We start from the raw sequence: 27,050 nt of genomic DNA, 5'->3' as shown, positions 1-27,050 counted from the left end.
CAACAATAGATAATTGTACAGAAACTTCTTTTATATTTCAACTGTTATATTTTTCTTTTGATGTAACTGATGAAAGGACACTCAATGCAGGTCTGTGTGTCAACAACGAATCGAAATTTCCCTGGTCGGATGGGGCACATAGAAGGACAAATATATCTTACTTCTCCGTATACAGCAGCAGCATCTGCACTAACTGGTTTTGTGACTGATCCCAGGAAGTTCTTGTAGATAAGCTACCATGTGTAGCCAGCAGTTTCTACCTTACTGGAAAAAATAAATGATAGAACTGGAAGGATTTATGTGCTATAGCCAGAATCATGCATTGAAAATCAAATAGTTTGGTACAAATAGAGCATGTTAGTGCCGTTACAAATTGGCAGCAGCCACGGGACTTTTAAAAACTACACACTTGGAAAGTTGTAACATAGATTGCTATGGTTGATAATGTTCACAGAACAAGATATATATGCAAGGGTTTCTGTTCAAATTCATATGTTACATTACAACACAAGAATAATACAGTGCCTTAATCAATCACAAGGTGTTTTTTTCTTTTAGTTAATTTCTTCATGTTATCAAGCAAGAATTGTGAATGAGTTGAGGTATCTCAAACTTTTGATTTCCATATAAATGCTTACCCAAGCATGTTTATTTAGCACAAAATAGTTGACTTGGGTACTTGACGTCTATATCCCATGGAGACAAGTATATTCTCCAATGAGCGTATTGATGAAATGGAAAAATCATTTTGCAATAAGGCAGACGAATATTCCCATGTTGTTGTCGTTGGGATGGGTCCATCAGAGAAGGCTGCTGGTATTGTCCTCCATGGAGGCAGCGCGGCGGCGACGGTCCTTTTTTCCTTTAGGGTCGCCGCCGCAACCAATGTAGCACTCAAGACCGCAGATCTTACTAAAGCATGAGAACAACCCACCCCCACCCTTACGCCCGCCTCCGCTCCCGCCCCCGCCCCCGCCCCCACTCGGTGTACTGCCACCGTCCGTGTGCCTCCGGGAGTGGAGGCTTGTCTTTGTGCTCGACGTCGGATGGCTAGAGAGCTCGCCGCGATCAATCACTGGGGGCAGGTCCGACCGCCATCTCTCCAACTTCGACTGTAACCCCTCCATGCTCCCGTCCAAGTCCCACCCTTCCACCGTCATGTTCTCCCCCTCGTCAATCACTGGATTCCTCGCTATCGCTGCGGCCACCTCCGATGGGGACGGCCCCAGCTCCGACTCCGTCATCATCACCGGCCCCATGTTCCCCAAGTTGGACCTCCGTGGCGTCATGTACTCAAACCCACCGTTCACCTTCCCGAACGTATGCATCGGCGTTCCCCTGTTCGGATTGAACTTTGATACCGCCGGCGACGCCCGGTACTGCGCCGCCGCCACTGCGGGCGAGTTCCGAAACTGCGGCTTTGGAGATGCTATATATTGTGGATTCGACAAATTCTTAAACTGCGGCAACGGAGAACTCATGTACTGCGCTGCCGGAGAGTTCTTAAACTGTGGCGCCGGAGAATTCATAAACTGTTGCCCTGGAGAATTCTTAAACTGCTTGGCTGGAGAATTCATAAACTTTGGCGCTGGAGAATTCTTAAACTGCGGCACCGGAGAGCTCATATAATGTGGTTTAGGAGAATTCTTAAACTGTGGCACCGGAGAGCTCATATAATGTGGTTTAGGAGAATTCTTAAACTGCGGCACCGGAGAACTCATATAATGTGGTACCGGAGAATTCTTATACTGCTGTGCCGGAGAGTTGATATACTGCGGTTTGGGAGAATTCTTGTACTGGGGCACCGGAGAGTTCTTAAATTGCGGTGCCGGGGAGCTCATTTGCTGCGGCGCCGGAGAATTTCTAAACTGTTGTGCAGGCGAATTGATATAGTGAGGCGCCGGAGAGTTTGAAAAGTGGTGTTTGGGCGTGGCGCGAACTTCGTATATGACGTTGTTAACTGGAACGTGTTGTTCTTCTATTACGTCAGTGACGAAGTTGTTTTCGCTGATGCTATTGTCGGAATCGGAGTCAACATGTGAATGGGAGTCGTGGTCAGGGTGATGATTATGAAAATCTTCATAAGCGACGTTGTTGTGGTAGTGATGAAGTGGCGAAAGCTGCTCCACATGAAGAATATCATCATCATGAGGACTCGCTTTACCGCTCTTAATCTTCCAGGGCAAAACGGTGTCGCTGAGGACAGAGGTCGTTTCTTCGTTGACGCTACTCGCAACAGAGCTACTCTTGGACCTCGACTTCTTCTGCTTCTTCTTTCCTTTTTTCATGTTATCCTTTTTCATGCTATCCACGTTAACTTGGTATCCTGAAATGTTGGACTTCGCTCTGTTATGGTTAGCCACGGCTCGGTGCTGCCTCACCACGGCTTCCGCAGCAACCATGGAGCTCGTGTCGCTCTTCGCGCGGCGGAGCTCGGCCTTGGGAGTGCCAGAGGCGGCGGCAAGAACGTGGGGGCTGAGGTGGTTGTGGCTGTCGTAAGCATCCTTCTCTCCCATGAGGTGGCGATATCCCACAGCGGAGGCATTGTGAGTGTAGAGAGGCATGCTGTGCATGGAGCCGTCGAGGACGGTGAAGCCGATGTTGAGGATCCCCTGGGGCCGGCCAGAAGGGCGGCGAACCTGGACCGCGGCGAAACGCGTGCCAAGCGGGGTGCGGTTGCTGTGGAAGGGGCGGGAAGGCGGAGGAGCGAGGTTTCCGATGAGAACGCGGACGGTGCCGACGTGGATATCCTTGAACCAATGAAGCGCGTAGATCTCAATCATGATGGATGAGGTATCGGAGCAGAGAAATTCGTCGTCGACGCGGAAGACGAACTTGTCGTTCCACGTTGGGTGCGTGTGGCCCTGCGTGTCGACGCGCGTGGAGAGCTTCCGATCCGGGTGGACCCATGAAACCGCGTAGGTCCTCATGTTGCGGCTCACGGGAGCCAAGTCTTGGGCCGAAATGACGTTGAGTTCCAATAACTGGAAGGGTGGCATGATTTGAGACATTATCTTTATGCAATATTGATTAGATAACAAATTAGGAGGAATCGCTGACAGTGATGCAACGTAGGAAGGGGGTTACACGTTGAATTGCATGGTGGTGTATTATTTGATTTTGTAGGTTCTGAGGTATTTTTCGTAGAGTTTCTCGGTGGTATTTGATCGTTTAAGGGTTTTGATCCAGGAGCGGGTGAAGATGGAGGTGATACGGCGGTGGGTGCGAGGAGGGGTGCCGCTCGCCGTCGTCCGAGGGGGGGACGACGAGGGAGGGCGTGGCATGAATTGGGGGTGGGAAATGGAGAGTGAGGGACCCAGCAGCGCACCGAATGAGAGAAGCCATTCATTTCTTTTGAACCCTTCTTCTCACCGCTGTTTTCGCTGCCTTCCTTAACCACCTTAAACCACCAAAACCCCATCCTTCCTTTTTTTAGGCTAAATGGGTAATTAACCATCTTTATTTTTCATCCCAACCACTCCTCCTTCCTTCTCACATCACATAACATCTCAGCACCAAACCAAACTACCTTCAAAATAGTTCCTTCTTTTTAATACCCGTAACATATTATATTATTAATCACTATTCCTATATATATAATTACTTCAATCATTTAATCTAATATCTATTTTTCATCAACAAAATTCATTTCATGTTAATCATATTTTCCAATACATTCTTTCAAACAGATTCCATACCCTTCGCATTCATTTTTGTCGGTGTTTCATCAAATCTTGTGCACACATATATAATATCAATATAAGTACTTTCATGTGACAACACACTTTCTTCCTACACTTCTTCAACAGAATCACGTTTTGATCTTGCTTCTATATTGGGTCGTCTTTTTTACCTTCTTTGCATGCTCCACTTTAGTTTCCTTTAATTATATTTTCCCCCTTCAATCTTAATTAATAAATGATTTTTGGTCCTGCCCAAAATTGTCAAACAGACAATAAGAAAGTATTGCTTAGTCTGTATAAAAGAAACAAAATTAGACTTTTATTACATTTTTGTTTTTATACATTTGTTCAATTTGATCAATTAAAAAATTGAGGACTAAACGCGATCTATTAATATATGAGAACTGAAAATTCAATTATTGTGGTGATCTTCCTCCTCGTGGTCTAATGAAAGGTGGACTTGGGATCTGGATTTTTGTAGCAGGCTAAAGATATTTTAAAAGCTTGGACCAGAATTAATGCTGATAAACTAGAAACAAACACTTTTCCATTTCTCAATAACTCAATATTGACCTTGCTTTTTAGGCTCTGCTTTATCAACTTTAACATCCCTGAGACTAGTAGCAAATTACAGATATTGGCATATCTTGTTGATAGCACCATGGAGAGTTCCAAGTCAGTGATGGAGGATGACTTTGAATCAACAACCTTGCATTCAGCTCCATCATTTGCAATATACAACAACCCTCATGGAGATGATGGCATCAACCCAGAAGAAATTTTGAAACAAACTCTTTTGATTGGACAGAGTTTGGAAGTCACAGGCAGCGGTGGTGAGTTCAATTTTGGGAACAACAAGATGGATTTGGCTGAGGAAGGTGAGAATGACAATGATTGGTCCAATGGGATTCAGAATTTGAGTATTGAAGAGAAAGATGTTGAACCAGCTAGTCCTCCCATGTATCTGGCAATGGGGCTTGGGGTTGATGCTGATATAGGATCTGAGAAACTTATGGGTGGTGATATATTTAATCCCAACTTGCAAGAAAGTGAGGATCTTGAAGGGTATTACAAGAGGATGATTGATGAGTATCCCTGCCACCCGTTGCTTCTCAAAAAGTATGCGCAGCTTTTACAAGTGAGTTGTCAATCATGAATGAAACTGATTGTAAATTAGTTTCTGCATTCTTCAATTCAAACATACATTAATTTTGAAATTTTGATTCTGACATGAAATAATAGACTGATATGGGCATAGACATTGAACCTTTCGTGTTTGTAGTAAATCCTATGAGGCATGCTTATTAGGAAAACTCGTTTTAAAATAAAATTGTAGGAGTTAATTAGGTTTGTAGGAGACATGCATGGATGACAAATGAAGGTATATTGTTTAATAATCATCATCTTTTACTTTATTTGAGACTAGCATTTATAGTTCTTATCAAAAGCTTGACATCTAACTTTTTACATCTAATGATGATAGTCTAATGGAGACCTTCAAGGGGCTGAGGAATACTTTCTTCGCGCTACCATGGCAGATCCTAATGACGGTGAAACCTTGACGCAGTATGCGAAGCTGGCGTGGGAGAACCATCATGACAAGGATAGAGCATTAGTCTATTTTGAACGTGCAGTTCAAGCTGCACCTCAAGACAGGTAGATTACCGCAGCCAAAATATCCATCTCTTCAACCTTACTGTAGCTTGCCGAAACTGAAAGCTTCTATTTAGACATGCAAATTGTTCAGCTATCCATGACTAAACAGATAACATATCTGTAAACATGTTATATATCCTTTTCAGCCATGTTCTTGCAGCATATGCTGGTTTTCTCTGGAAAATCGAAGATGTTGAGGATGAAGATGGAAAACATGAAATTCGGGTGCTTTTCTCTTTTCTTTTCTTAGGGGTCATTTTGTCTTCCGAATCACACATTCATTATTTAATACTCACGGTTTGTATCTAAGCGCAGAGTGACATGGAAAACCAAAAGACCGAACCTGTGACGCCCTCCAAAGAAACAAGTGATCCAATCAGCCAACTCTCAGTTCTTTCAAGTAGATGGGAGATTGATGCAACACATATTACAACAGCTAATTGGGGTGAAGAAAGTAATTTTGAAGATTATTTTAAGAAGATGATTGAAGAAAATCCAAATAATCCTCTGTTTCTGAAAAAGTATGCTCAGTTTCTGTTGCAGGTGAGGTTTTTCATTTTATTTTAATGTTCAGAGTCAAACAAATCTTTTACGAACTATGTTAGGCATATGATTAAACACCAACAGATGCTTCTTTGTCTAAATGTTTTTCAGTGTAGCAACACACGTACGCTTCTTAGGCTGTCTTAATATTTTGTGACTTTAAACAACAACCAGCCTCTTACAAATTGAGGCACAAACTATGATTTGTTAGATGAGCCTCTCCATTTAAAGTGAAATTTTTAACAAGCACGGGGCTTTGCACTATAGCCCCTTCATATATGTCACAACTACCATAATAGAATTATGCATGTTTGATCAACTGTTCATCATTACTGCTCAAGGGTATATATTCCCTTGAGTGTAAACTTTTTATCACTTACTTTATGATTAGAGAAGTCTGAGTCTTGAAAAATTGCGTTCAAGCACCCTCTTCTCCACTTTAAATGTACAGTCCAAGAGAGATCATCAAGCAGCAGAGGATTACTACTCACGTGCAATAGTAGCTGATCCCAGTGACGGTGAAATGATATCAGAATATGCCAAACTAGTATGGGAACTTCATCATGATCAGGAAAAAGCTTCGTTTTTATTTGAGCAAGCAGTTCAGGCTACTCCTGGGGATAGGTTAGTTTTTGAGACACATCTTATATAAAATGTTATACTTCTAAACATGTTTATAATTCTGAAAAATAGGAGAGAAAAATTCATGGTGGCCAGGCTCTTCTTGATCCTACATTGTTGAATCATCTATAACTACTGTGCAAGGCAGTATACATGTGTCCTTAATTCTGGACAAAAGAAGAAATCTTTACATAAATAACTAAGAATTGTATACAACTTTTCTTCTTTCAGCAATGTTCTGGCAGCATATACGTGCTTTCTCTGGGAAACAGATGATGGGGAAAGCTGAAATTTAAAGGCAGATAAGTGCTAGTGGTTGCTAGTGAATAAAGAAACCGCACACAATCAACACTTCTAAGCAGCAAGCTTAGCTCCTCCACAATAAAGAAAACCATTATCTTTACTAACTGCATTTCTTTGGCCTTTATTTTTCTAGATGACATGTATCGAATTTGGCAGGAGAACAATAATAACTTAGGAAATTATTTGATTATGTTAAAAAAGCTCAACTAGTTAGAGAATTTTTTTTCACTAATTAGTGTTGCAGTTATTGAGAGTATTATGATTATGTTAAAAAAGCTCAACTAGTTAGAGAATTTTTTTTCACTAATTAGTGTTGCAGTTATTGAGAGTATACCCTGTTTAATTGATGGACCTTATTCTAATTTATTATACCACTACGCCCATCCTTGTTACGCCAAAGAGCACAAAATTTTCTCATGGAGTCATATGAATGATCCCATAACAAATACCTACATTTTTTTTTGTGTGTGAAGATGGAATGATGCTAATAAAATAATGACACAGACAACATAATAATATCATTTTTGTTTTAATTGTGTTCCAATAAAATGTAATGGAAACTGTTGTTTGAAACGCCCAAGCGCACGCACAATAATTTCATTTGTGTTTAAGAATTCATTAGCAATATACAGTTTACTGGATTTGTAAGAAGTTTCTAAAGGAATAATTTTAATGAAAGCGCGTACATTTTGATATTAAAAAAAAAAACAATTTACTGTTTCTTATATTTCCTCAAAGAAAGTATGTAACAGTTCGTACTCTAAATGACTCTGACTCTAATTAAATAATAAGGACCTGAAATCAATATAAATATATAAGTTTCACAAAAGGAAGTAATCAAACTCGGAAGTGATGAGTAAAATAAATATATTTCAATGGCGATGAAAACAAAACGGCTCTTACATTAAAAAGAAATAAATAAATAATCATATTCCACGAACATAATTTAGGGCATAAAAAATATCAATATTTGGTTCTTAACATCTATTGAAAGTAACTATTTAATGCTGAAATCTCAAAAATTGATTCTCTTGGTAAAAAATTATGGTGACTCTTGAACCTTGAACCTCAATATCCCCTCTCTTGACGGGTAGTGGGTCTGTAGAAAGTGTTTCCTCTGGGTTTGTTGTACTCCCTTTCACCTCCATCTTGTCCACTTCCCCTGCCATAGTTCCTTGGACCAAAACGCCCTCTTGGTGCCTCTGATTGATAGCTACTCCTAGCTCTGCCCCTCCCTGTTGATGATCAAGTCAGAACAACAATAAAGCTGCTAAAGATAAAACTTCATAGAAAATAATCATAAGCTACAAATTTTCAGATTCATAAAAACAACTTTTTCACTAAAGAATAGTTATTTACTAAGTTTCAGATGATGTCCCAATAGGTTTTTTCACAAATTAGGTGCAATTACAGTCACGATAATTACCGAAAAGGGTAAAATTTTAAAAAGTTATCAAATTAGAAAAGTTATGTCAAGATGACACGACTTTTCAGCTGAAATCTGATTAGACTGAAATTGTCAGCACGACTTCAATTTAAATACACCAATTCATGTCATCTTGGCACATCTTGGCACGAGTTTAGTAAGAAAAACTGTCCCAAATATCTAGTTTACTTTATAAACAACTTATTTCTCATAAAAACAGCTAAAAAGTGAAGAAAAGCTTCCCAAACATGCTCTAATATATTCGTAATTTCTCTGAACTTTCATTCTAACCATTATATATATCTTAAGTCGAGGATATTCATGAACAAAGAAATTTTGAAGAAAAAACACAATAAAGTAGACATACTTCCTCCTCGGGAAGGGATGTTACTGTTTGGTCTCCGCTCCTCGATGTATACTTGTCTTCCTGCTACTTCAACAGATCCTGCCTGTAAACATACATTACAAACATGAGTCTACAGCTTGTGAAATTGGAAAAACGTGGCTTAAAAGGTGAAAACCTGGAAATATACCAAAGATCAGAAACAGTTTAGTCTGCTAGATCAAAAATGCAGATCGAAAACTTGTGCAATGATTGTGAGCAACTAGTATGTTAACATTATTTTTTGCTAAAAAAAGGGTGATATTAAAACATAATATTAATTCCAAAGCAGTGGATAACATAAATTAATCATATAAAACGGAATCCAAACCTTGACCGCATTATGAACCCCACTCATATCTTCAAATTCAACAAATGCATAGCAAACTCCGACATCCTGGAGATAACTGGAAAAATTAGCTCTGTAGTGGGATACAATTAATTAATGAAGTAAAATAGTTATATAAAGCATAGTAATCATTCCCAAATAGCAGTGCAAAGCCCCGTAACTGCTGTTTTGAAGTTAGACATTACTTAAATTACAATACAAATACCTAACATTAAAGACATTCGTGGCAATAACAATTAAATCGGAGAGTTTAGAAGAACAAGAGAGCACAGAACACTGAATAAAAGACCTATTATATTACAGACTGAGAGTGGAGAGAGAACAAAGGATGAAGCAGAGCAATATTGTATGAGTGAGGGATTGGCCAGAACAGCCGCAGGCTTGCTAGTGAACGCCCAAAGAAAGCTGTCATGTCATGTCAGAGATCTCACCACAGAAAGATGGATCCCTATCAGAGAGAATGGTTGGGGTTTCTCTGAGTGGGCAAGGCATGCCAGTGAGGGAGGAGTTTATGATCGGATCAAATATAAATGGGACGAATCCCAAGATTTTCCCCATAAAACAGCACAAAATGACACCATTTCAGTGCCAGAACAGGAGCTTTCATGTGCAAACATAAATGAAATGGCTATAACTGCATGTCGTCAAAACACACAAAATCACTCTAATACAAAAAACTGCTCTGCTGCTAGAATCCAAATTGCAAAGGTGCTATAGCAGCACCATCACATGTGGTTTGACTACAATGATTTCAAGATGTAAAAACCTACCTTGCGACTTCTTATGACTACACCTTCAGGTCGAATCCTGCCAAAATTCTTCAATTCCTCTTCAATTTCAGACGCAGAGATGGTAGGGGACAAGTTTCTCACATAAACAGATTTGATTTCATCTGAAGGCATTTTCAATCAAATAAAATGTTAATAATAATGAGTAGTTAAAAATAAAACCTACAGACAAGCATGCCATGATTCTTTTAAGCAAATTAGTTTAGCTTATTGGTGGAAAGATGTAACGAGCCATCATAAAATGGGCATCAAAACCAAAGAGTAACTATATAAAAAAATAAATTAAAAAATTGAATGAATTAGTCTCAAGAAGTACACACAGTAACCTTCATCTTCAGCTGTGGGAATGTCCTCCACTACGTCAGTTTCAGACCTTTCAAATGCTTTAATCAATGTAGGTGTTTGTTGGCTATTAGTTGGTGTAGCATGCTCCTTGTCCAAAGAAGACACATTCTTCAGAGATGACTGAGAAGCTACAGATGGTGTAACTTGTCCTTTAGCAACCTGTAACTTCCCACAGTTTCATAACATAGTCAGTTCCGAAGTCATAATTGAATCTCAAAAGAAAAACATTGTGCAGAAAGTAATCCATTCGTTAGTTCAAACATACAATGGAAGCATAAGTATGTTTTGGGGGCTCCTCAGGAGGTTCTTCAGCAGAAGAAGGTGCATGTTCTTGCATATCATTCACAGAAGGTTTAAGAAAAGCATGTGACTCTTCGGCAATAACATCTTCCTGAACATGTTCAGAATCATAGACTCGTGCTATTTGTTGCTGTGAATATCCATAAGTATTGACTGCGCCATTTTCTTTGACCTCATTTGTAGCAACAAAGTCTCTTGCCTGTATATCTCCACCCAACAGGTAGTTGGAAACTGTAAAAGTAAAACTCAGAGATCTCAATTACTAGAAAAAACTACAGTTTGAAGAATTGAGTATACTCCAAAAACAGCCACAATGGCTATAAAACAAAAAAAAAAATAAAACAAAAAAATCATGTCTAAAAGTTTTTCAAGCTTTAATGCTTTAATAAGAACATTTACCAACAATAAATGCAGTTTGCAATTAATCTTCCCTTCCCGTTTTACCTTATTAAATAAAATCACCACCAATCACTTGTTATGGCTAAATTCATAAGGATATATGGTTCAGATTAATAAAGCTAGAAACTCTTCGATAGAAATCTGTAGTTGCCATTTAGATTAAGTCCCTATTTGTGTAAAAGAAAACAAAAAACAAAATAATCAAACTTTCTTCCATAAGTTAAATCAAAATATGCAAGTCAATTTTCAGAGAAGTTAAACGAGAGCTTTTCATTAAAGAGCATAAGTTGATTTTAACTTATGAGAAAAGTTTATTTTATTTGACTTTCTCATTTTCTTCTCTGGAAATATTTATGGACAAGCTTAACCAAATAGAACCCAACAGCTAAATTAAAATTTGATAACAGCAAGAATACAGTTGTGAATGTGATAATGCCTGGTGACAATGGATGATGTAGAGAATAGACAAAATACAACATTTGACTATAAATAAAACAATAAACACAGACCATTAATAATAAGCTACATACTTATCAGTAGCACCAGATGCAACGCACAAGATGATAATAGCTTAGGAATCCAAATAAGGGAATAAAGTTCATTAAGTTATATTTTCTGACTTAACATATTAAGAACTACCAGATCCTCCCTCTGCGACAAGCAATATATAATGAAAATTTGAATACCAGTCTAAGTCGGGTTTTGAACAAAATCAGATAAAAAAATTCACACAAAAGAACAGGGAGCATCCATGACATGATGACAGTAGAAAGTCATAGAGACCTAATTTATAAATAAATGTAGCAGTAGAAATAAAATTTCATTTTTCATTTATCTTCAAATGATAATAATTAATAAGTGAAGCAATAATTATAAGATTCAATAAAAATTCAAAACATCCCAAAGGCTGAAGAAGAACATACCTGGTTTAGTAATTGTGCTAGGAGCATTCAATTTTGAGTCAAAATTGCTCTGAGCCAAAAATACAGGTTGGAGATTGTGAACTGGCTCCTCGTCAACAAAGTGAAAAATATCATTGAGCACAAAGAAACCCTTTTCTTGGGGTGCAAGGAAGAATAACTGCATAAATTTCCTCCTCACATTGTAGTCCTTAAGTTGCGCAGAACCAAAAACCGATATAAGAACGCCACCACTCCAAGATTCCAGACATTGTACTGTCTTGATTCCAATTCCAGTAAAACTGATTGACATAACAAGTGCGTGGATTTGCTGCCCAGAGAGAAATTTCTTTAATTCTGGGGGAAATAAGAGTTTCACTATAATAATTGGACAAATACAGAACACTTCTACCAATAAATAAATTGACTAATACACTAAAACCATTCAAAAACAGCGGTCAGAACCTCTTATCCAAATATTATATATCACACAAGACAAAGCCAGAACAAGAAGATAGAAAGGCTGAAAATGTCTAAACAAACATATTCCCAAAAATCAAATTTCCAATAGAGCAATTATATTCCAAACCACAATATGAAGGCCCAAAAATACAAGTCTATAATAAAATAAAAAAATATCCTTAAAATAGAAAAAAAAAAAACGAACCAGCATTGCAGTGGCAGTGTCCCTGGCGTTGCCATCGATGCGTATCATGGTGCTGACGTCAGAGTAGAATTGATACACCAACTCGGGCTTGGTCTCAAGAACATGGTAGTACTGCCCCACAAAGTAAGTACCCACCTGAACAAAACAAAATGGTCGCTTTTAAGGTTAATTATAATGGTGGAGAAAAAGGGTATGTGGGAAAAAAGAAATTACACGTGAACCTGAGTGGCGGAGAGGGGAAATGGAAAGGGTGTGGCCATTGTAGAAAACCCTAAAAAGGAGGCGTCTTGCCCCCTCCCGAATCAAAACCTCACCTCAACTCAACTCAGATCCCCCTTGAGATCTGCACCACAGCAAGAGGGTGAGATTTTAGAGGAGAGAGAGGAAAAAAAAGGGATTTTTTTTTGTATAGTTAATGTTGTTTGTGATGTGGTATGTTGGGGTTTAGTTTTGTTTTGTCTGGGGCTGTGTTGTTGATGATATCATATCGCTGGATGATGGAGGAAGAAGCATGCTGTACCTTTTCCCCTTTTCTTGAGCCTTTCCTCACTTCACTATCTCACTCTTTTGGCTTAATTATATTTTTATTTTTTTTGCATTAATTCCCAATATGAGATATTTTGGTGTTTTAGGTTTTAGTGCCTTAAATTAGGCTTTTACCTTTTAAAAATTAATGAAATTTGGTCACCTCTTAAAGTTTTGTCTATTTTTTCATCTAGAAAAATATAGATCACATTTTCAGATATGACAATAATATTAAGCACAAAATTCATTAAAATTATGATTCTTATAGAGCACTTGAATTTCTTATCATAACATCTCTTAACGTCGAATTATTGTTTTATATATTTTTCATGTAGGAGTAAATACCTAATTTGAAGAGAAAGCAATCAATTAAAAAAAGGGAAAAAAAATTCAGAAGAAAGGAGAACTCAAGAGATTCAAATCAAGCCAAATTCTATTGAGTGAAAAAAAGAATCATCTCGAAATAGTTGAGAGAAAGGTTATGAATTTTTCAACATATAAATAGTTGAAACATAATTGGGTGAGTGTTTTGTTTTTATGAAAGAATGAGATACTTTTGAAGGAAAAAGAACAACAGAAAGGTAGAAGAAGAAGGTCTTTGATCACCTGGTAAGAAGATTTAAGATTAACTCCTTTGCTTCAAAAGTTCATTCATGTGTAATAGAGATGACTTTCATGGATGACTAAATCTCTTTTGTATTGGGTGACTAAATCTCTTTTTTATTGGGATTGAAGGTAACATTTTTAACTTTTATATATATATATATATATATATATATATATATATATATATATAAATCAGGCGACTACAGCAAAATGTAATAGAAAGGTGAAGTTTAATCTCAATACTTTTTATTAGTTATCTTAGTTTTAGTAGTATTTACTTTTGAAGCTAGTTTCATGACTCAACTCTTCAATAAATCTTATTGAAATTTCATTCTTTGTAAATTTTAGTGCAAATCAAAAATAGATTACGATTACTATTGAAACTTGCATAAATATTTGGGATACAACACTTATTTAAGATACTACTCTCATTTAGTACACTTGAAAGAAAATCTTAATAAGTTTTGGCATTCTTGTTAGGACTTGTGTGTAGTAAATTAATTATCCAATTTTATATTTGCTTGTAAAGTTATGTAGATACCCAATAATTTTTAGTTCTTAGTAAATATTTTTTTTCTTCCTATACTTACCTTTAGGGTTTAGGGCTTCAGGTTATCTTTTTGTTGATTTCCTTCTTTGTATTAGAGGTAAAGGCTAAGTTGAGAATTTACTTTCCTATCCTTTTTAAATCTTTTACTTAGTGTCATGTTTACAAATAAAACTAAGTTCCCTTAATGTAATATAGGATCAACCTATGTTAGTATAAGGAAAACATGTTTATGAAGTCAATGTTTATGAAGTCAATGTTTAAAACTGGGAAATTTGAATTGAAATTAAATTGAAACGTAAAATAGAGTGTAGACTAGTCCGTCTAGAAACAATTGTCGAATAGATCGTTAATCAACACTTAATATGTAAAGAATTGAAAAGTAAATGACAGAATTTAAAAGCTTTGAAAGTAAACTTAAACATAAACTGAAAACGGGAATTGAACATACAAAAATTAAATTTTCAATATAGAACTAAAAGACATAGTATGTGTTAGACGTTAAAAGGAAATTGTGTATAACAATTTAATGAATATAAGAATTTAAATCAAATTAGAACTAAAGTTTAACTCTAAAACAAAAGTGAAATGTGAATGAAGATAAGTAAAGCAAAAGGCTAAGTACAACTATTAGAGTGTCTAGTTGATAATCGTACTAGACTGTCTAATAGTTATACTAAAGAAGAGAGAAAAGAGCGTCTACTAGTAAGCAGAAACGACATAAATATAAATTTTGAGAAAGTAAATTATAAAGAGGTGTAAATTGCAAAAATGTAAATGGAAAAAATCATAAAGTGCGGAGAAATGTAAATTGAAAAAAATGTAAATGGCAAAAATCATAAAGTGCAAAAATGTAAAGGTTGGAAATGTAACATAGCATAATTGTAAACGAAAACAAATTGAAAGGAATTACATTAAAGAAAAGTGAAACTAACTCTAGAAACGTGAAACATGGAACGAAAACCATGATTTAGTAATCTTCAACTTCGAATGCAAAAAACCCAAATTTTGATTCCTTGTTAATAAAGAAATAACATAATCAATTGATTTTGTAGAAAATGAAGCTTTGATGCCTCCAAATATGTGAAGAAAGCTTGATGATTGTGCTGTTGTGTTTGGGTTAAGTTCTAGGTTGTTTAGAATTTGTAAAAATCATTCTTAAAACCAATGCTAGTTGAATCAATCTGTTTTAAAAAAGAAAAGTGTTTTTTTAAGCCAAGTGAAAAACAACCGGTTGATTTCATGGTTTAGTCGGTTGTTTTGCACCCAGCTTGTTTGAGGGTTTTCAAAACTATTTTTTTCTTGGTTGACTAACTGTCAAAACCAATTCAACCGGTTAAAATGACATTTCAATCGGTTGATTTTTGAATTTCTTAACAGCTTTTCAAAAACCTGTTAAATCTGTTTTCAGTTGATTTGAATTTTTTTTGGCTCATGTTTAACTGCCTAAAACGGCTAGATTGAAGAGCTATAAAACTGGTTACCCACCATATTTGAAAACACACAGAAAGTGAGATTAAGAAAGACTTTGAGGGAGATTTAATTCAAGCTTTGCTAAGGATTCCTAAGGTTGTGCAAGTGGTTCAAGAAGTGAATTAGAAGCTCTGGTGATTGTGTGAAAAGGCAAAGAGGGTGTGTGTTCTTGTGGGATCAAGATCACCTCTTTGTAGTGTTGTGTAATTGTAATATGTTGTTGGTTACTTAGTGAATACCAGTGGTTTTTTGGGGACGAGATGTAGCTCTGGTAAGGAGTGAACCAGTATAATTGATGGTGTGATCTTCTCTTTCCCTCAATCATTTAAAATCTGATTGAATTGTGATTTTAACACTACCGCCATAAACAATCGGTTAAAACGGAATTTCAACAGGTTGTTTTTCTGATAGTTGGTTTAACAGTTTTGTTTTCTTGGCTGATCTAATTCGTTTATCTGTAAATCAATATCAATATTCATTTTTAACATATATTTGCGAAAAACGTCCCTTAAACAATACCCTCCCTCTTGTTAAGGCCATTAATTCTAATAGATTTGTATGTTCTAGGAAACAATTTTCAATCAGAAATAGAGTTTAAAAATGATTTCGAAGAAGACAACACAGAGTATCGTCTAACATGGTTTGGAGTTCTATATTACCCAATTTCAAAATCCAATTCAATCTCAAAGGTAAATTGTATAATGTAAAGAAATTTTCAAGTTATGGAGAAGACTTATGGAGAATAAGAGATTCACTGAAGGTGAATAAAGATGGAGGAATCACTCCACTTGTAAGAAGAATCCAAGATAAAATGATGAAAACCCATTCAGCCTCGAAACATTTGGCTCTAAAGATTGGAAGCCGAAAAGGAGCTCAAAAGACTGTCATCTCAAAGAGAATTATTTGTTGTCTGCACTTCCATTTTTCTTTAGTTTTATAAACATCGTATAAAGTAGTATAGGCTTTCTTTTGGGCTTCTATTTGGGCCACTTTCTTGGCCCATGTTTTTAGCTAATTAGAGTAGGGTGTAAATAGAAAAGGAAAGAGTCTAGCTAGAGTTACAATTGGGCCTCCTTAGACCCAATGCAACTTTAAACCATCTAGGATGCACAAATAAATTACTAGAGTGCAAATAGAAAGCATGGAGTGGCAAGGAAGGCATGAAGGTCAACATGTCATCCCCTCAATGGAGAGGATTCCCACCAATGCCAAAAAGCCATTTGTCTTCATGGGAATGGAGAGGATATTCTCCAATTAGAGGAGGACACTTGTCAACCTTTAATTTGAAAGGATTTGCTCCAATTAGAGAGAATCGTTTGTCCTTTTATGAGTGAAGAGTTTTTAGAGTTAAAGATTGCACCTTGGCTCCCATAGCACTATAAATACAAGTGTTAGCCCCCTTGTAAATTATCTTTGAATAAGCTATTGAATTGCTGCCAAATTTTAGCCTTAACTAGTCTTTTAGCCCACTCCTTACTAGCCTTATTTCTAAATGTTTTAGCATGGAACCTCTTAGGAGTTGGCCTAACCTCTCTTAAGCTTCATTATCATTCTCAATACACCAATACTTCATGATTTCTTTTACTCATTTTAGCCACCAAATTTTACACCCCAAAAATTTAAAACAAAAGACACAAAGCCATGCAAGCTAGGATTGCATCAATTGGTATCTAGAGGTTTGGTTGTCTTCATGAGATAAGTTGTTCTAACTTGTGTTTTATCACTTTTTTTCGTCTTATTCACTCACTATTTTGGATGTCTTGAATCTGTTTTTCATTTGTTTCCACCGTTTAATTGTTGTTTTGTTTGGTTTATTCGGTTCAAAATGCTTAATCCTACTTGAACCGTCCATTCTTGTGTAGTAGGACTTCTATTTGTGTTTGCTTGTGTTCTTTTTAAAAAAAATGAGTTTTATTTATATTCAGTTTATGATGTTTTATTTTCATTTTTTAATCCATTACCCATTGTCATAAGTCATGTGATTTCCATTTATGTCATAAGATTCGAATAGTACTTTGATTCAATTTTAGTTTCTTGTCTTTTTTTTAGACCACAAGATGTTTGTCATATTGTTCCTTTTGTGTGTTTTTATTTTTTTGAGGTTTTGAGTCTCTTATCTTATTAGTAGATCATTAACAAGTTCATTAGAGTTAGGTTTCCATAAGGTCTTGAAGTTTCAATTCATTTTATTTGAATTCCTTGGGTTTCTTCAAATCTGCACTTTTCTGGAAATTCTGAGTTGTCTGGAAAAAAATTATATCAATTCATATAGTGCGAGTTTTGATAAGAAAATTTTATGTTGAGTTCATGTGTGAGGAAGATTGTCCTAAAGTTTTGTAAAAAAAATCGAAGTAAAAAAATATATAAATCTGGAAAGGACAAGAACTCAATTTCAAAGAGCTGAGCGAAGTTCATAGCTCCCAGCGAGTAGCATTGTTATTGGATTTATCATTTTTCGTGTAAAAAGTGAATTGATATGGATTTTTTTTTTATGTTCTATGTGGATTGAAGTTTTTGTAAGAAGAAAAAAAACCAAGGCTGAATCACTTATGGAAAAAAAAAATATAAAACAGACAAGTGCATAAAAAAAATTCATTCTATAATTTTTTTTGTTTTGAAATCTATTCTAGTGTTGTTCTCAGGTTTCTTATTTGAGTGTTTACTATTTTTTGTTAGCTTTAATTGTTGATTTGTGTCTTAAAATACTCCTTGCACTTGTCATAATAATTCTATTTGAGTTTAACAATTTTTTTAATTGAGCTTTTCTTGATTTCTAATTGTTGGCCTCTTAAGGTGAATTTCATCTTGTTTAGAATTGTGGTTTAGTAGAAGTTGTGAAAGCTAATTTCTATTTGATAATTCTTTGTTAAAGACTTGCAAACAATGCATAAATTGGAAAGGGAAGCAATTGAAACAAGTTTGTTTAAAATAAAAATTAAGAAAAAGAAAATAGAACAAAATTAAGGCCCTTTATTTTTATTTTTTTATTTTTTGAAAAATAGGGTCCTTTTAAAAAATATTTGTGTTGTTCTTTGCGTAAACTAAGCAACAACATCACAAAGTGTTGTTTTTGACATTTTTGTGAAAAATAACTAGTATTATCTAATTGAAAAGAAGAGTTCAAAGTATTGAAATCCCGCTCTAAGGATTCTTTCTTGGCTATGTTTGTAGGGGGTGTCATAAGAGACTCTTCTTCCTTTTTGGTTTCTTCTCTTCTTCTTCTTCAACGAAACCTTCATTTGTCTTCTCTATGGAGGAACAATTTAAATTTATATTTGGTTCAGCTCCAAATGCAAATTTTTCTTTAAGCACTTCCTCACAAGGGTTGTTATAAAAGGTAAAATGTTATCAATATAGACTTTTCTATTTTTCTTTCGCTTTCTTCCTCTCGTGACCTTTCATACCTGGATTTGGAGGGGTAACCCTCCCTCTTAAACTCTCTCCTGGAATAGGATGTGTTAGGATAATCTTCCTTAAAAGCAGATATTCTCTTGAGTTGTTATTTTACCCTAACACATAAATGAAGCAAATTATTCAAATCATCAAAAGGTAAAAAGTTAACTCTATCCCGAATTTCTAGGATTAGACCACTCTGGAATCTGTCAATGGTTTTTCTAGGTTCTTCCCTTATTCCTGCACTCAACATAAGTAACTTCATTTTTTGCCTATATTCTTCTACAATTCTATTTCTTTGTTGAAGTTTATGGAGTTGATACAAAAACTCCCTCTTAGAGTGCTCATCAAAGTTAGAATTTATTTTATGCCTAGGTTCTTCTTTTTCCTACCTCTTGCCCTTACTTTGATTGAAAACCATTTGGGTCAATGAGTCCTTCATATCTTTTTTAATTTCATTTCTAAAATCATCAAATTTTCTATTTCTCTTCTCTATTTGATTTTCTTTAAAAATACCTAAGTTTTGCTTTCCACCCACAAGCCTCATTGGGCTCCTTATTGCTACCTTAGATACTTGATAAAGGATGATGACTCATTTTTTAATTAAAATAAAAAGGTTTTCACATAGAGTTTGATTTAAAAATTGAATGACAAAGATTTTCACAAATAGGTTTTGAATTTTTTTTTTGTAAGTTTGAAATAAGGTCCACAAGTCAAGATTTCTCCAAGTTCACTCCTAGGAAAGAGAGGTGAGTCAGTAGGACTGCTTAAGTACCAAATCTTTCTTTATTCAGATCTTACCTTAGATAGTCTTAACAAATTTCCCTGAAATAGACTTCTAAACAATTTTTCCTAATTGTGGTGTGTGTGCAAGGCTTCCTAATGACCAAAAGAAGATCAACTACAATGGAAGGAAAGATCCTATGTACCATAGAGACTTAAAAATAAAACAAAGCAAGAAACTAAAGAAGAAAGAAGAAATGCAAAAAAGTAAACTAGTTGTGTCACAGGTGAGAGTGCAAGTGAGACTTAGAGCCCCTTGACATACTCTCACTCTCTAATGTTCGAATTAACTATTACAATGTCTTAATGAGATTGCTCTGAGAGAATTTTTCCAAACAAAACGGAAGCAAGAAAATCAAAGACAATAAATGAACTAAAAGGTTTCGTGATATAGTGTTGTTATTACTACAATTTTTAATGACTTATTTTCTTCAAGTTGTCAATTCTTCCTTCACTTTGTATGGTCTTAATTCTCAATCTTCAATTGCTTCCCTTTCCAATTTTATGCATTGTTTGCAAGTCTTTAACAAGGAATTATCAAATAGAAATTAGCTTTCACAACTTCTAAACCACAATTCCAAACAAGATGAAATTCACCTTAAGAGGCCAACAATTAGAAATCAAGAAAAGCTCAATTAAAAAAATTGTTAAACTCAAATAGAATTATTATGACAAGTGCAAGGAGTATTTTAAGACACAAATCAACAATTAAAGCTAACAAAAAATAGTAAGCACTCAAATAAGAAACTTGAGAACAACACTAGAATAGATTTCAAAACAAAACAAAAAATTATAGAATGAATTTTTTTTATGCACTTGTTTGTTTTATATTTTTTTTTTCATAAGTGATTCAGCCTTGATTTTTTTATTTTTTTTTTACAAAAACTTCAAGCCACATGGAACACAAAAAAAAAATCCATATCAATTCACTTTTTACACGAAAAATGATAAATCCAACAACAATGTTACTCGTTGGGAGCTATGAACTTCGCTCAGCTCTTTGAATTCGAGTTCTTGTCTTTCCAGATTTATATATTTTTTTACTTCGATTTTTTTTTTACAAAACTTTAGGACAATCTTCCTCACACATGAACTCAGCATAAAATTTTCATATCAAAACTCGCACTATATGAATTGATATAATTTTTTTCCAGCCAACTCAGAATTTCCAGAAAAGTGCAGATTTGAAGAAACCCAAGGAATTCAAATAAAATGAATTGAAACTTCAAGACCTTATGGAAACCTAAATCTAATGAACTTGTTAATGATCTACTAATAAGATAAGAGACTCAAATATAAATTTAAATTGTTCCTCCATAGAGAAGACAAATGAAGGTTTCATTGAAGAAGAAGAAGAGAAGAAACCAAAAAGGAAGAAAAGTCTCTTATGACACCCCCTACAAACATAGCCAAGAAAGAATCCTTAGAGCGGGATTTCAATACTTTGAACTCTTCTTTTCAATTAGATAATACTAGTTCTTTTTCACAAAAATGTCAAAAACAACACTTTGTGATGTTGTTGCTTAGTTTAGGCAAAGATCAACACAAATATTTTTTAAAAGGACCCTATTTTTCAAAAAATAAAAATATAAAAATAAAGGGCCTTATTTTTGTTCTATTTTCTTTTTCTTAATTTTTCTTTTAAACAAACTTGTTTCATGTTTGTTTGATGTTTATTGTAGATGGATATTTGACCTTGAAGGAAAATAAAAAATAAAGAGAGATTGTTGTCCTTGAACATCATTCAAGATCTGAGGACAAATCCTTCTTGAAGGGGAGGGAATGACGAAAACCCATCCAACCTCGAAACATTTGCCTAAGAAGATTGGAAGTAGAAAAGGAGCTCAGAAGACTCTCATCTCAGGGAGAATTAATTATTGTATGTTCATGCATTTTTCTCTAGTTTTATAAACATTGTATAGAGTAGTATAGATTTTATTTTGGACTACTTTCTTGGGCCACATTTTGGGCCAATTAGAGTAGGGTGTAACTAGGAAAAGAAAGAGTATAAATAGAGTTATAATTCAACCTCCTTGGACCCAATGACACTCTAGACCATCTAGGGTGCACGAATAAATTACTATAGTGCAAATAGAAAGCATAGAGTGTCAAGGAAGGCATGAAGGTCTACATTACATCCCCTCAATGGAGAGGATTCCCACCAATTCCAAAAGGCCATTTGTCTTCATGGGAATGGAGAGGATATTCTCCAATTAGAGGAAGACACTTGTCAACCTCTAATTTGAGAGGATTTGCTCCAATTAGAGAGGTCGCTTGTTCTTCTATGAGTGGAAATTTTTTAGAGTTAAAGCTTGCACCTTGGTTGCCCATAGCACTATAAATACAAGTGCTAGCCCCCTTGTAAATTAGATTTGAATAGACTATTGAATTGCTGCCAAATTTCAACCTCAACTAGTCTCTTAACTCACTCCTTGCTAGCCTTATTTCTAAGTGTTTTACCATGGAACCTCTTAGTAGTTGACCTAACCTCTCTTAAGCTTCATTATCATTCTCCATACATCAATACTTCATGATTTCTTTCACTCATTTTAGCCACCAAATCCAAATTCCGCACCCCAAAAATATAAAATAAAAGACACAAATCCATGCAACCAGTTTAAATCAATTGAAAACAATTTGATAAACGTAACAACATTATGTTAAAATCACTTAATTGATTTTTGAAACTAACTAAGTATTTTCTTTAACTGATGAAATCACCATATAAAATACTATTTCTTTTATCAAAATAACTGGTTCATTTCACTTAACAGAAAAGACAAATTTAAAACAAATCATTTTTAAATCTTTTAAAAACCTTTAAGTGTTGATAGGATAAATTAGTTTGTTAAAATACTTCCTACAATCAACACTTGTATAAAATTAATTTTAACTAATTAATATACGAATCAACTAATTAAAATATATACAAATTTGGAAAACAAAACATAAAGGAGATTTCAAATAAGGTTTATTTGTATCATAACTAAATGTAAATTTAGAAGATAAAATCTACCTAGGCTAGTGATGTGAGTTGATTTTAGGTTGATTCATTTAGGTGACACTTTTAGAATTAGAATTGAAATTGATTAAGCAATTAAGGTGACAAGTCTAAGGAAAATTCCCACTAGACATTAACTTAACAAGTGTTAAGTAGATGTGAAGGTTCATTTCCATAAGACCAAAGGAAAAACACAATTATAGTGAGTATGAATGACAAGAACAAGGTGTGGAAACAAGAACACAATTCAAGACAATTAAACTGAATAGAAACATCAAACAAAGTAAATGAACCAATTGAAATCACTAAACAAAGCACATGAACCGATTGAAATAAAAAACACAAGAACAATACATATTTAGAAATTGAAATGGAATGGAAATGGAATTGGAAGATGAAGGATAGGAAATCTTATGTGGTTGAAGCTTGGGAAAAAGGTCACGCCACTTGGAATGGTGAATATGCTCCAAGATAAGTGATGTTGCCGCCACTTGAGAGCTCCCAAACACTCACAAGATAAGACTAAGCTAGGAGAAAAAATTCTCACTATTCTCACACAATTTGTGTATAGTAACTTTACTCTTCATTCAATGTGCATTTACATGAGCCAAGCACCTCTATTTATAGTGTGAGAGGGCCGGATTTCTAAAGGAAAATAGTTGGGAAATTCAAAAGGCAAGCCATTCAAAATGGCGCCTAAAAGAGAGTCACATGGAAGGTGTGACTTGTTGCCATTTCTTCTCATAGGCCCTAAACTTCTATCCACACCTTCCTTTTTATGTTCTATTAAATCTAATATAAAGAAATTACAAAAAGAGACATCAATTGATGCTCATCTCCTAATACTTGTGCCCTGCTCCTAGTAATCCTCTAAGTCATGATGGGTGATGAGATCATGGGTTGGGCTTGGGCCTCGGATTAGACTTGGGCTTGGGGCTAATATTTAAGAAGACTAATAGGAAGAACTCCAAGTGCTTTGGACCTTGTTCATTCCTTCTATTGATGATCTCTTCCTTTGCTTGTTGAGATGACCCTTCAAAGTTGGCATCCTTGGTCATCTTCTTGTGGATTTGGGTCATATCAGCTAGACACACACACATCAGTAAGTCGTCATGAAAGATTTAGAAATCATCAAAGTTTCCTTGTTCAACAATTAAGGGAAGGAGGGAAATTGAAATTCAAACTAATCCTAGTTCACTCACTAATTATGTGCCTATGATCATGGGTCTAGAAAGATTCATGTTTTACACTTGTAAGCATGTGCTCAATGTGGGAAATGTGAGGGCCTAGGATCGTTCCTACACTAGGGTTTCTAGAAGAAGTGTTGTGCTACCCTAATTTGGCTAAGTAGGATCCCACATTATTACAATTAAACCATACTCTACAAAAAGCCTGAAAAGATAGAACAATTGATGCTCTAGCTCTTGCTTTTATGGTATGCTCCTAATGATTCTCTAAGGAATGATAAGGTCTGAGTCATTGGTTGCCTAAGATGTATGAACTAACCCTAGGTCTTGTGCTATGCTCCTAGTACGTGCTACTCATGGTTTCATCACAACCATATTCGGGAAATAACACAACAAAGACTTCATCATTATTTAAGTTAATTTAGATTATATCATTTTTGGAGCTACTAATGAATCCTTATGCAAGGATTTTTCGGAGTTAATTCAAGGAGAATTTGAGATGAGTATGATGGGTGAGCTCAAGTTCTTTCTCAGACTTCAGATCAGATAAAGAGAGAAAGACATCATAATTCATCAATAGAAATACATCAAGAAAATGTTGAAAAAGTTCAACATGTCATACGCAAAGCCCATGAAAACTCTCATGCATACGGATGAAGCCTTTGTAAAGGATGAAAATGATATGAAAGTAGATCAAATTATCTACAGGGGTATGATTGGTTCTCTACTTTATATTACTTCGAACAAAGTTGACATTAGTCATATTGTCTATTTATGTGCAAGGTGTCAGTCATATCCAAAAGAGTTTCACTTAAGAGTTGTGAAAAAGATATTTGGGTACCTTTTGAGGTTCAAAACTTTGTGCTTGTGTTTCAATAAAAATGATAGTTTTAAATTAGAAGGATTTTGTAACACAAATTATGTTGGGGATAGAGTTGAGAGAAAAAGCACATGTGGAGGATGTCAATTCCTTTAACCATGTCTTATATCGTGGTCAAGAAAGAAACAAAATTCAATTGATATATCCACAATTGAAGCAAAATATATATCACTTACAACCTGCTGCTCTTAACTCCTGTGGGCTAAGTATCAACTCGAAGAATACTCTAGTCTTCAACACAATATACATGTATATTGTGATAACACTAGTGCAACCAATTTATCTAAAAATTGTATCTAGTACTCAAAGGCTAGGCATATAGAAGTGAGATATCACTTCATTCGTCATTATGTCCACAAAAATGATTTTGAATTAAATTAAAATATATCACCAATGGGCTGATATTTTCACAAGGCATTGTATATTGAAAGATTTAATTTTAGTAAAACTAAAACTACAAAAAATCATGTATGAAGTGGCAGTTTTAATATGGTGGTTATTAAAAACTGCCACAAGTATCCGTATAATACAACATCTTAGTAACTGCCACAATTATCCTTCAGAACGTGTCATTTTGAACTGCCATAATTCTTCTTCGAAATAAAAACCACGCATTTTCCTTCCCTCCATACACCATTCCTCATGATTCCCAATTTTTTTTGAAAACCTCCTTTGATTCTTGGAAACCAAATACAATTAATTAACTCTTCACAAACCCTTCCATTGGATTTTGAAATGAAACATGACTCTTCCCTTTCTCTTTGCAAACTTTTAACGAAACACTTTTCACGAAACCCTCTCTTCATGAAACACTCTTCCCTTCCCTCTTTACGAAACACTCTTCCCTTCATTGTCTCCCTTCACTGTTGCCTTCACTGTCTTCTCACTCTCGTGCGCCCTAAACATAAACCTCACTCTTGCGCCTTTCACTGTCTGCCATCACCGCCTCCTTGCAAGGATTTCAAACTTTTGTCCGCGATTGTTTGTTCAAGTTTTTTCTTTATAACCTTGTCTTCTAAATTTATTGTTGGATTGCCTTTGCCCTATGTTGGTTCTTAATTTGTGAAATCTATTATGATTCATAATTTGTGAAATCTATTGTTAACAACTATTGTGTATGGCTATGCTGCGGAGAATAAAGATGTCCTTTAAATTTAATTTGCGGTTGTGTTAAGTTTAATTTGCCTTTATCCTTCACTTGAAAAGAATAGTCAATTTTGATCTAATGCTCAGTTTAACTACAAGTTTGTGTCTTCTAGTATAGATAATATTTGTTAGGATTTGGTTAAAAGAAGAACTAATTAGGATTTGTAAAATGTATTGCAAAACAGTTTTATGTTTGGAAACAATTAAAATAGTCAATGCATGCATTAAGTGGTCTTTGTTAGACTACATCCTTAATGTGTAAGAATCTGTGTATGTAGCTTCTATTTTGTTGACTGTTTGGTTGAATCATTTACTTGGAAGAAGTTAACTGCCATTTATTTGGTTGAATTGAAGTTGTTCAAGTTCTTTGGTGTTTGGTGGACACAAGTCTTCCCCTAAAGGTTTCTGCAGTAACAAATGTAAATGCATTAGTTAAGGATCATTTATCTATTTTTTATTATTATTTAGTTTTAGTAGATTACCTGCAAGTCTAATAATTGACCTAATAAAACCTATAACTTGCATGCTAGCCCATCATTGTTTATTATTTTCTATGATTGTTTTACTACTATATTTTTTATTGCTAATTATTTCAAAATTTCAGGTAAAGTGTTTAGTTGCCTTTAAACCATGATTGTGATTTGCACCATCTTTTTTCTAACATCAAACCACCTTAGGTAGGCTACACCATCTTATTATTTTAAGGTTCCTAGTTTCTTCATTATGGCTTTCTTCAAGTTTTACATGTGTTATTTTGTCATATGGTTTTGATTCGCTTTCTTAATTGTTATAACTTTTAAGAGTTTCAATTATTATTTTCAGTTTCCTAGTTTCTTCATTGTAGCTTTCTTCAAGTTTTACATGTGTTGTTTTTTCATATGGTTTTGATTCGTGAAAGCTTTCTTAATTGTTATAACTTTTACGAGTTTCAATTATTATTTTCAGTTTCCTAGTTTCTTCATTACGGCTTTCTTCAAGTTTTACATGTGTGGTTATGTCATATGGTTTTGATTCATGAATACCACAAAATAGAAACAAAGTAGTGACTTAATATTAAGTTATTAATATTAGTGTCCATTGCTGATTCGCGTTATTTTCTATTTCATTCCTCAGAATCTAATTTCAAAATCGTATCAGAAAACTTACAT

The 27,050-nt window shown here is 34.9% G+C and overlaps 3 protein-coding genes across 10 annotated transcripts; 1 reads left to right on the top strand and 2 right to left on the bottom strand.

The window, feature by feature from the left end:
* Nucleotides 1–586: 586 nt before the first annotated feature.
* LOC137816986 (uncharacterized) lies at nt 587–3,471 on the bottom strand. Its single transcript, XM_068620215.2, has one exon. It carries the CDS (start codon nt 3,009–3,011, stop codon nt 801–803), a length of 2,211 nt encoding a protein of 736 aa, XP_068476316.1. The 5' UTR covers nt 3,012–3,471; the 3' UTR covers nt 587–800.
* A 611-nt stretch (nt 3,472–4,082) lies between these two features.
* On the top strand, nt 4,083–7,113 carry TPR4 (Tetratricopeptide repeat (TPR)-like superfamily protein). The gene is made up of 6 exons (XM_068620392.2): nt 4,083–4,821; nt 5,167–5,339; nt 5,486–5,564; nt 5,655–5,882; nt 6,334–6,506; nt 6,735–7,113. The coding sequence occupies exons 1-6, from the start codon at nt 4,345–4,347 to the stop codon at nt 6,790–6,792; spliced, it is 1,188 nt and encodes a 395-aa protein (XP_068476493.1). The 5' UTR covers nt 4,083–4,344; the 3' UTR covers nt 6,793–7,113.
* A 575-nt stretch (nt 7,114–7,688) lies between these two features.
* On the bottom strand, nt 7,689–12,968 carry LOC137816392 (nuclear transport factor 2). 8 transcript variants are annotated; one of them, XM_068619549.2, is made up of 9 exons: nt 12,583–12,968; nt 12,362–12,496; nt 11,719–12,025; nt 10,362–10,627; nt 10,072–10,261; nt 9,734–9,855; nt 8,946–9,011; nt 8,600–8,681; nt 7,689–8,041 (listed from the first exon to the last, which is right to left on the bottom strand). In XM_068619549.2, exons 1-9 carry the CDS (start codon nt 12,619–12,621, stop codon nt 7,875–7,877), a joined length of 1,374 nt encoding a protein of 457 aa, XP_068475650.1. In that variant the 5' UTR covers nt 12,622–12,968; the 3' UTR covers nt 7,689–7,874. The 8 variants fall into 8 exon arrangements, with proteins under 8 accessions (XP_068475650.1, XP_068475722.1, XP_068476036.1 ...); XM_068619621.2 differs by having other exon boundaries at nt 10,078–10,261; XM_068619935.2 differs by having other exon boundaries at nt 11,719–12,051; nt 12,583–12,921.
* Nucleotides 12,969–27,050: the final 14,082 nt, after the last annotated feature.

The sequence above is a fragment of the Phaseolus vulgaris genome, chromosome 7 (genome assembly GCF_051622355.1).
Source record: "Phaseolus vulgaris cultivar YP4 chromosome 7, ASM5162235v1, whole genome shotgun sequence".
NCBI classification, from domain to species: domain Eukaryota; kingdom Viridiplantae; phylum Streptophyta; class Magnoliopsida; order Fabales; family Fabaceae; genus Phaseolus; species Phaseolus vulgaris.
Note: the sequence above shows the minus strand (reverse complement) of the source record. Positions and strands in the feature narration are given on the sequence as shown.